Raw genomic sequence first — 11,014 nt, 5'->3', positions numbered from 1 at the left:
CGCCACTGCACTCCAGCCTGGGCAAGAGAGCGAGACTCCATCTCAAAATAAATAAATAAATAAATAAATAAATAAATAAATAAATAAATAAAATATTCTTTGGTAGCCCTGTGAACACCTCAGCCACTGTTTAGAAAAACCACAGATCTAATTGCAGGTCAGCCACATGCTTGTGAAAGTGGATTCGGTTTTAGGAGCCAGGTTTGACCCTTTATTGGAGGTAAGATTTCCATATGACAGTGGAGCTTTTGAGAGTTTGTCCAACCTTATGGGAATTTAGTTCAGAGAGAACGTATTGCATTGTAAGATAACCGGTTTAGTGAATCATGACTTTTCTTTCGATAAGACAGTCTGTCTCAATTAGGACCAGTTAACAGGCTAGCAGTAGCAGCCCTGCAGAAAGAGGAAGTCCTTGTGACCTACAAATTCTGATATAGTCTTGTTGCCAGAGATTCTAATCAGCTGTGAGTATAGTCATTGACATTTGTAATTTCTTTGGATCTGAAAAAGATGGGAACTTGTGGGAGGGCTTTATTTACTCTTGTCCAGACTGCGTATAATGCTTCTAACTGTAGACTTCTCTGCTAACATGACAGCCATGTAATTCTCCAGTATTCAACAAGTCAGGGATGTGAAGGGCTTCTTTTGGTAGGGAACTAGAGACCAGATCCAAAACCTAGTCCTGTCCTGTTCATCTCATCCTCATAATTAAGAAAAAAAATTTAATAGCTTTACTGAGTTATAATTGGTATAACAAACTGCACATAAAGTAAAATTTAGTAACTTTTGATATATGTATATGCCAATGAAATCATCACTACAATCAAGACTATGAGCATTTTATATTTGTTGCTTGCAAAAGTTTCATGCTTCTTTGCAATTCCTTTCTCTTCCTTTTCCCTGTTTCCCAATCCCCCCAGGCATCTACTAATGTACTTTCTGTCACTACAGATTAGTTGGCACTGTCTAGAGTTTCATCCAAATCTTGTCATACAGTATGTTCTCTTTTTTGCCTGGCTTCTTTCACTCGGCATAATTGTTTTGAGATTCATCTGTGTTGTTGCATGTATCAATAGTTTATTCATGCTGTTGTAGAATAGTGGACATAACACAGTTTACATGTCTATTCACCTGTTGATGAGTACGTGGGTTGTTCCCAGTCTTTGGCTATTACAAATAAAACTTCTATGAACATTTATGTACAAGTCTTTGTATGGACATATGCTTTCATTACACTTGAGTAAATGCCTAGGAATGCATTGGCTGGATTATATGATAGGTATATGTGTAACTTTGAAAGAAGCTGCCAAATGGTTTTCCAGAGTACCTGTACCTTTTTACATTCTCACCAGGAGTGCATAAGAGTTCTAGCTATACCACATTCTTGCCGACACTTCATAGATGTCTTTTTAACAGTTCTAAGCAGATATGTGGTAGCATTTTATTGTGGTTTTAATTTGCATGTTCTAATGAGTAATAATGTTGAGCATCCTTTCACATACTTATTTGCCATTTGTATATATTTACTGAAACATCTGTTCAAAGATTTTTGTCCATTTTTAACGAGATTGTTTTCTTATCTTTTGAAAATTGTTTATGTATTGTAGATACGAGGTTTTGTTTGGTATTGATTTTGGCAAAATATTTTTTCCCAATTGTAGGGCTTATCTTTTTTTTTTTTTTTTTTTGAGACAGAGTCTCCATCGTCACCCCAGGCTGGAGTGCAGTGGTGTGATTCTCAGGCTTTCATTGCAAACCCTGCTTCCCGGGGTTCTAGCAATTTCTTTCCTGGCCTCAAGTCTCCCAAATGTTGTTTGGGAAACTACAAAGGCTGTGCCAACCAATGGCCTGGGTAATTCTTTTGTATTTTAGTAGAGACAGGGTTTCACCATGTTGGCCAGGCTGGCCTTGAACTCCTGACCTGAAGTGATCCACCTGCGACAGCCTCCCAAAGTGCTGGGATAATAGGTGTGAGCCACTGCGCCTGGTGATTTATCTTTATGCCAGTATCATATATTGATCACTATAGCTATATAATAAACCTCAAAACCAGGTAGTGTTCATCGTATTCTTTTCTTGCAAAGTTGTTTTGGTGATTATATGTTCTTTATGCTTCCATATGAATTTTAGAATCACCTTGTCAATTTCTACAATTTCTGCTTGGATTTTGATTAAGCTTGCCTTGCATTTGTAGATCAATATGAGAAGAGTTTAAAAATATATACTTTTCCAACTCATGAACACAACATAAAATCTCCATTTATTTAGGTCTTATTTTCTGTCAGCTGTATCCGAATAGTGTTCAGGTTGTAAGTCTTTTCCATCTTTTGTCAGATTTACCTTTAAGTGTTGTATGTATGAAAAGTCTTTATTTCACCTTCAGTTTTGAAAGCTGTTCTCACTGGGTATAGAATTCTAGATTGATCTTATTTTCTTTTCTTTGAGTAGTTTACAAATTTACTGCTTCCCTGTTGTTTTACTTAAATTGCTTCTGACAAAAAAATCTGCTGTGTTTCTCATTTCTGTTCCTCTTTATTTAGCCCCCCTTCTCCCCGCTGGCTGGTTTTAAGACTTTGTGTTTATCATACTTATTTGTTTTTTTGTTTTGTTTCTTTTGAGATGGAGTCTGGCTCTGTCGCCCGGGCTGGAGTGCAGTGGCCGGATCTCAGCTCACTGCAAGCTCCGCCTCCCAGGTTTACGCCATTCTCCTGCCTCAGCCTCCCAAGTAGCTGGGACTACAGCCGCCCGCCACCATGCCCGGCTAGTTTTTTGTATTTTTTAGTAGAGACGGGGTTTCACCCTGTTAGCCAGGATGGTCTTGATCTCCTGACCTCGTGATCCGCCCGTCTCGACCTCCCAAAGTGCTGGGATTACAGGCTTGAGCCACCGCGCCCAGCCTATCATACTTATTTGGACCAATTTGATTATGATGTTACTTAGTGTCGTTTTTTTCATGTATCTTGTGCTTGGAGTTCATTGAACTTTATGGATTTGTAGGTTCATAGTTTTCATCATATTTGGAAAGTTGTGAGTACTGTTTGTGCAAATGTTTTTTCACCCCTCTCTTCTTCCTTTAGGGATTCTGTTTATGTGTATATTAAACTGCATGAGGTTGTCTCCAGCTCAGTGAAACTCTAATGGTTTTTGTTATTAGTATTTTTCTCTCTGTTTCATTTTAGATGTTTTCTATTATTTTGTATATTTCAGTACTTCATTGCTGCCATAACAAATTACCACAAATTTAATGGTTTAAAACAGCACATCTAAATTTATTATCTTACAATTCTATATTTCAGAAGCCTGACATAAGTCTTGCTGAGCTGAAATTAAGGTGTTGGTAGGGCTGCATTCCTTCCTGGGGGCTTAGGCAAGAATCTGTTTTCTTTCTTTTTCCAGCTTCCAGAGGTTACCTGCATTCCTTGGTTTATGGCCTCCTTCATCCATTTTCAGTCAGAAACAGCATGTTGATGGCCAGGTGTGGCGGCTCATGCCTGTAATCTCAGCACTTTGGGAGGCTGAGGCAGGAGGATCACCTGAGGTCAGGAGTTCAAGACCAGCCTCGCCAACATGGTGAAACTCTGCCTCTACAAAAATAAAAAATAAAAAAATTATCCAGGCATAGTGGCATGCATCTGTGGTTCCAGCTGCCTGTGGTGGGCTGAGACGGGAGGATTGCATGAGCCCAAGAGTTTGATGTTGCAGTGAGTCATGACCGCACCACTGTGCACTCCACGCTAAGTGACAGAGGGAGACCCTGAGACCCCATCTCAAAAAAGAAAGAAACAGCATGTTGAGTCCTCTGCACCTTGCATCTCTGATCCTCTCTTTTACTTCTTGTTTTTTCCACTTTTAAGGATTTATGTTATTAGATTGAGCTCACCTGGGTAATCCAAGCTAAATACCCCACCTGAGGGCCAGCTAATTAGCAACATTATTTACATCTGCAACCATAGTTCTCTTTTTGCCATGTAAAATAACATATTCACAGGTTCTGGGGTTAGGATGTAGGCCTCTTTAGGAAGGGTATTATTCTGCATACCACAATATGTCAAGTTTGCTAATCTTTTTTCTGCAGTGTCTAGTTTGTCAGTAATTCTCTCTAGCGTGTTTTTCGTCTCAGAATTTTTATCTCTAGAAATTCATTTTGGGTCTTTTTGTATCTTCCACATCTCTACTTAACACCTGTTAGTAGTACTGACATTCACTATTGAATGTTCTCCCCACAGAATTCATATGTTGAAGCCCTAATCCTCACTGCGATGGTATTTGGAGGTAGGGCCTTTGAGAAGTAATTAGGTTTAGATTAGGTCATGAGGGTGGGAGTACCCATGATGGGTCTAGTGTCCTTTTAAGAAGAGGAAAGGAGACCATGGCTTTGCTCTTTCTCTGACATATGAGGATATAGTGAGAAGGTGGCTATCTGCAAGGCAAGAAGAAAGCCTTTACCAGAAATTGAATCTGCCAGTACCTTGATCTTGGATTTCCCAGCTCTGGAATTATGAGAAACAAAAATCTGTTGTTTAAGCCATCCAGTCTCCGGTATTTTGTGTGGCAACTGGTAAGACAACACCTTTAATCTATTTTTTGGACACATGGAATACAGTTGTAATGACTACTTTAATTTACTTTTCTAATAATACTAACGTTTGTGTCAGCTCTGGGGTAGTTTCATTAGATTGAGTTCTCTTGTCATGATGAATTGTATTTTCCTGCTTCTTTGCTGGTATTTTTGATTGGGTGCAAGATGTTGTGAATTTTACCTTGTTGTGTGCATGGCAATTTTATATTTCTAAAAATATTCTTGAGCTTTGTTCTGGTACATAGTTAATTTACTTTAAAACAGTTTGATTGTTTTAGGGCTGATTCTTCAGATTTTCTAGGCAGAACCAGAGTCACTTTAATCTAGGGCTCATTATTTCTCACTGCTGAGGCTGTACCCTTCTCAATACTCTACTTAGTGCCTGTGGATTATAAAGTTTTCCAGCCTGGTTGATGGGAATAGACACTATTTTTGACTTTGCAGGTTCTTTCTCTGGCCTTGGGTAGTTATCTCACACATATAATCTGATCAGCACTCCACTGAATACTTGAGGGAAACCCTTTGCAGATCTTTGGAGTTCTGTTTGGGCCACTCCCTTCTCTCTGGTACTCTGTCTATAAAAATTGAATTATCTTGGTGTGTTCTTTCTGGAAAAATTTTAAACTACTTAATGGTTAGTAAGTTAAATTTTCTAGGAATTTGTCCATTTGCCTTTGTATTTCAAATTAGTAGGCATAAAGCTGTCCATAATATTCTCATGTCTTTTTACATCTGCTGAATCTGTTGTCAGGTTTCCTTTTTCATTCCTTATATATTTGTGCCTCTCCTTTTATTTCTGAACCAATTCTCTTATCCATTTTTAACCCTGCTACTTCTTCAGAAACTTAAAATAGTTTGATTACTGCTATTGAAAATGCTAAATAGAAAATTAAATCCAGAGTTTAAATAGGGAAGAGAAATGCAATATTAACAAAATGACTCTGTGTTAAACATTAAAGAGGCCAGTATAGTGGCTCACGCCTGTAATCCCAGCACTTTAGGAGGATGAGGCAGGTGGATCACCTGAGGTCAAGAGTTCAAGACCAGCCTCGCCAACATGGTGAAACCTTGCCTCTATTAAAAGTACAAAAATTAGCTGGGCGCGGTGGTGGGTGCCTGTAATTTCAGCTACTTAGGAGGCTGAGGCAGGAGAATTGCTTGAACCCGGGAGGCAGAGGTTGCAGTGAGCCGAGATCTCGCCACTGCACTCCAGCCTGGGTGACAGTGCGAGACTCCATCTCAAAAAGAAAAAAATATATAATAAATAAAGATACCCTTTCTTTTCTATTCAGGAGGCCTTCAAAAATTTTGTGCATAAAATCACTTGGAGTGCTTATTTAAAATGCAGATTACAAGGCATCCCCCTCTAGAAAGTAGGCAGCAATAATAGTCCTGGCTATGGTCCTGGAATTTGCCTTTTTAATAAGCACCCAGGTGATTCTGAAGTATGTGGCTGGAAAACTACACTTTGAGAAACATGCTCTAACTTGTGCTACAGACAAAAGACAAAGCCTTTCAAAATCCCCCTGGTAGCTGGTCTCCAGGTTGCATCTTTCAACTTACATCTGTAGCCCTTCTCATCCACAGTTCCCCTCACCTTCACCTTATCCTCAAATAAGCTCTCTGGATGAGGCTCATACTCACTCATCTCCTGCTGAGACAACTTTTTTTTTTTTTTTTTTTTTTTTTTGAGGCAGAGTTTCACTCTTGTCGCCCAGGCTGGAGTGCAATGGCGCGATCTTGGCTCACTGCAACCTCTGCCTCTGGGGTTCAGGTGATTCTCTGGCCTTAGCCTCCCAAGTAGCTGGGATTATAGGCATACACCACCACACTGGACTAATTTTTGTATTTTTGGTGGAGATGGGGTTTCACCATGTTGGCCAGGATGGTCTCGATCTCCTGACCTCAGGTGATCCACCCACCTTGGTCTCCCAAAGTGCTGAGATTACAGGTGTGAGCCACTGTGCCCTGAGACAATATTTTGCAATAATCTCTAGAACCAATTTTTAAATTTCTAGTCTAGTCAAATGCCTGAGTTTAACCTCAGGGCACTGTTCAGATTATAACAGATCTGTTATTTCCTGGACCAGTAGAAAACGGACCAAATCACCTGGATTTCTGGTTCAGACACTCACTCCAAATGGAGCAGGACTTGAGAGTAGATTATAGAAGTATATATCTTTTTAGGAGCCAGGCCTCTCTAGGGATTCTCCTATTGTAGGTAAAGAGGCTCCTCCTCAGGTAGCTGAACTTCCAGATTAGATTAGTGTGTTCGTCAGGTATGGAATAGAGACCGCGAGGCATCTGGACCTTCGTTGTGCATTCTGGTAGGCCTTCCATATGGCTCATACTGCACCAGATCTGTATGCTGTCTCACTAACCTTCTTACCTTACTGCTGTTGGCTGGTAGATTCCCTTTCTGTCAAGTCTCAGGGGAATCACTGTAGCACTGACAACTTTTTCTAGGGCATCATCACCAGTGAGAACATCTAGGGCCTTACAAAAAGTACTGTCAGATGCCACGTTCTGTTCTCCAAATATTGTGGATTTCCTCATACACAAATGAATATTCTGGTGCATACCAACTCATTTTCTTTATATGAATGCAAAGGATCTTTATTCAAATATTAAAGGATGTTGAAGGTCTCATTGAGATTCTTTTTCTTCAAAGGATAGGAATTGTTGTAGTAGAGGGATAGGTTTGTTGAGGACATTTAGTATCTGAAGAGAGGATTAGTTGGACAGGTAAATTTTCTCCTAAATTTTGCAGACTAATTATAGTATAGAATGATAAAGTATTAGCCCAGGATGGGCCCTTGAAAGTCATTTGAAGCAGTCTCCTAGTAAAAGATACAGACAAGAAAACTGAATTCCAGGAGGCTTAGGTGTTTTGTCAGAGGTCATATAGCTGTTTGGTGGCTGTACTGTAAATACTAAAATATAATTGTTCTGCAATTTTTTTAAATAATTGAGACAGGGTCTCACTCTGTCGCCCAGGCTGGAGTGTAGTAGCGTGATCACAGCTCACTGCAGCTTCAACCTCCTGGGCCCAAGTGATCCTCCCACCTGACCTTCCTGAGTAGCTGGGACTACAGGTGTGTGCCACCATGCCTGGCTAATTTTTAAAAAAAAATTTTGTAGAAATGGGGTCTTCCTATATTGCCCAGGCTGGTCTCGAACTCCTGGGCTGAAGCGATCCTCCCGCATCAGCCTTAGGGTTACAGGTATGAGCCACCAGGCCCAGCCTGCAATTTGCATCTTACTAATTATGAGTCTGATAGACCAGGAGCTGACAGATTCGGTTACCAATAGCCATAGATGAATTGAAATATTTACTAGGGTTGATTATGTCTAACTAATAAAGCTTTATCTTTGTGTTTCAGGACTTAAAACTGAAAACTGTGTTGAGAACCTAGGTAAGGTACACTTTAAGGTCTTATCCCTACAGTAGGAATTTTATCAGTGACTTCTCATAGGTATGGGTCAGAGCCACCCCACCACTGTGCTGTCATACTGTCAGACATCATTTTCTCAAAGCTAAATTGTGCTACTGCTGGTACCTTTTCCCGTGGAGAGCCTAGGAGCCTTTGCTGCCAGCTCCCCACTGCCACCCTCATTCCCACCCACAGACTTGCCTGTGGCTCTTCTCTCAAACACTGCACTGGCCTGGGCATAAAGGGAACATGCCACTGTCATCCGAGCCTGACCTTATAGGAGTTTAAGGACTCCTTAATTCCCCTGCATCTTCAGCGATTTCCCACTTGACTCCTGTGCAAAGAGCTAGCTCCTGTTCCTGTATTTTCTTATCTTAGGAAATAACATTTGGGAGACCAATGAAGGAATGGCATGAATATAGGTCAAGGAGGGAGGAGAATGGGATGACACAAGGGTAATATGGTCGATTTTAACTTCTTCAGGGAAAAAATAAGAGGATGTGACCAAAAAAAAAAAAAAAAAAAAAAAAAACTTTCTTAGAGGACTGTGGGAAAGATTTGGGAAGGTAGAAAATTCTAAGAGTATTAAGGAACAGCATTATCAAATAGGTCTAATAAATTTGAATTGAAGATACCAAAAATGCCTTTGGATGAAGACGTGCTCTGGGTGGATCCTTTTGAAGATTTCCTCATTAAAAAGTTTAAAAACATACCAAAGGTATCAGAAGAGAGACAAAAAAAGTTCAAAAACAAGGGTCTGTGTCTAGCTGTTTTCCTGGCTAGCTTTCCTGTGAATTTTTTTTTTTTTCATGTAACTTAAATGAATCCACATCCAGAGGCTGAGGCGGGTGGATTGCTTGAGGTCAGGAGTTTGAGGCCAGCCTGGGCAACATGTGAAACTGGCTCTACTAAAAATATAAAAATTAGCCAGGTGTGGTGGCAGGTGCCTGTGATCCCAGCTACTTGTGAGGCTGAGGCAGGAGAATCGCTTGAACCTGGGAGGTAGAGGTTGCAGTGAGCCGGGATCGTGCCACTATACTCCAACTTGGGCGACAAAGCAAGACTCCGTCCCAGGAAAAAAAAAAAAAAAGTGAATCCACATCCATTTGTGTTTGAATTGAAATTTTATATCTCTCATAATAAACATATTTTTATGTTTCTTAAATATAAGCCAACTAAATCTTTATTATTAATGAACATTTAAAAATAGACTGAACCTGACATTCACATCTAAGCATAGTACCATGTAATGAAAACATGTCTGTATTTCAGAATATTTTCAACCCATCTATGTCTACAACCCTGGTGAGTATGCTCTAATTTTTAAAAATAATCTTGGTTGGGCATGGTGGCTCATCCCTGTAATCCCAGCACTTTGGAAGGCCAAGGTGAGTGGATCACTTAAGCCCAGGAGTTTGAGGTCAGCCTGGGCAACATGGTGGAACCCCATCTCTACAAAAAATACAAAACTTAGCCAGGCATGGTGGTGTGCACCTGTAAATACAAAACTTAGCCAGGCATGGTGGTGTGCACCTGTAGTCCCAGCTACTTGGGAGACTGAGGTGGAAGGATCACTGGAGTCTGGGAGGCAGAGGTTGCAGTGAGCCAAGATCAAGCCCACTGCACTCCAGCCTCGGTGACAGGGCGAAACCCTGTCTCCAAAGTTAATAATAATCCTCACCTGGATGTTTAATAGCTCTTTCTTGTTTAGCAAATGTATTTCTTAGCTGAAGAATATTTGCAGATAGAAAGCAGTGACTTGGCCTATACGAGAAGAAAAAAATAAAGAAACTATTCTAGGGAAATGTACCTTTCTCAAATGGGAGAATTGGCTTTGTGGAGATCTGAACAACATGGAAACTTTCTGGGGAATACGGGTGGTGAGAATGAAGAGCTAGTCATTCTTGACCAGTTCTGGGGGCTTCTTAGGTACAGCTCTGTATTCAGTCATTGAAATGAACCTATATGACTCCAAATACTCAGACGAAAACACAGAACTCTGCATATCTGCATCTCTCAAATATGCTGATGCTTGATGTTTAATGTTATTTAACTAAAATATGTAGGTGATTAGATGCTCTTAAAGTTTCCACTTGAGGATATATGGCCCAAATCATTTCTTTGCATGTAAGTTCCTTATCATGTGTTTGGTTTATGTGGCTACAGTAAATTTTTCTTTGTTGAAAAGAGAAGAGGTTCTAGCCTTTTTAAAACATGCAATTTATTTCATGTTTGGGAAGATACTTCCTGTCCCGATAGAAGTGAAGCACTTTACACCTTGAGGACTTCTTAGCAGCCCTTCTTTTTATTGTTCCATTGCAGTCACAGGTTCTACTGATCACTTCACAGGTACTTTAGCTGACTCTTCAACATAGACATTTTCTTGGCTCCTTGAGATCCCTGGTAGACAAGCTATTTGTAATACTTTTCTTAATAGTGGGGGCAGAGAATGTTCCAGCTCATTAGCTAAGGTACATTTAGACTCTGATCGACAACTTAAGTTTAGTAGGTAGTTTCCTGGACATATCAAATGGTTCTTTATAGTCATTCAGTCTTTCCTGAAAGCAATTTTGCTGTAGCAATAGTAACTGCTAGTTCTTTTGTGTCATCGTTAAAACTGATGAACTTCTTTTTTGTGACTCAGGTGAGAAAACCCAGAAGCTTGAAGACCATGGTAAGACATTTTTATACATTTTGGGGGTTTGACTGGGTGCAGTGGCTCATGCCTGTAATCCCAGCACTTCAGGAGGCCGAGGCGGGCGGATCACGAGGTCAGGAGATTGAGACCATCCTGACCAATATAGTGAAATCCCATCTTTACTAAAAATAAAAAATCAGCCGGGCGTGGTGGCATGTGGCTGTAATCCCAGCTACTTGGGAGGCTGAGGCAGGAGAATCCCTTGAACCAGGGAGTTGGAGGTTGCAGTGAGCTGAGATCGTGCCACAGCACTGTAGCCTGGCAAGAGAGCGAGGTTCCGTGTCAAAAAAAAAAAAAAAAAAA

The 11,014-nt window shown here is 40.4% G+C and overlaps 1 protein-coding gene across 10 annotated transcripts in view; it reads left to right on the top strand.

The window, feature by feature from the left end:
• Positions 1–11,014, top strand: part of ART3 (ADP-ribosyltransferase 3 (inactive)) — a 106,485-nt gene that overhangs the window by 79,305 nt on the left and 16,166 nt on the right. For 9 of the 10 annotated variants that reach the window (XM_017876575.1, XM_017876572.1, XM_017876570.1 and 6 more), the window contains 3 exons: positions 7,963–7,995; positions 9,286–9,318; positions 10,658–10,687. In XM_017876575.1, coding sequence (XP_017732064.1) covers positions 7,963–7,995; positions 9,286–9,318; positions 10,658–10,687 — 96 coding nt within the window. Of the gene's footprint in view, positions 1–7,962; positions 7,996–9,285; positions 9,492–9,530; positions 9,967–10,657; positions 10,688–11,014 lie in introns of those variants that run through there. The other variant, XM_017876576.1, reaches the window with a different exon arrangement.

The sequence above is a fragment of the Rhinopithecus bieti genome, unplaced genomic scaffold (genome assembly GCF_001698545.2).
Source record: "Rhinopithecus bieti isolate Rb0 unplaced genomic scaffold, ASM169854v2 scaffold_8675, whole genome shotgun sequence".
NCBI lineage: Eukaryota > Metazoa > Chordata > Mammalia > Primates > Cercopithecidae > Rhinopithecus > Rhinopithecus bieti.
The sequence above is the reverse complement of the archived record's forward strand: the minus strand, read 5'-3'. Positions and strand labels throughout refer to the sequence as shown.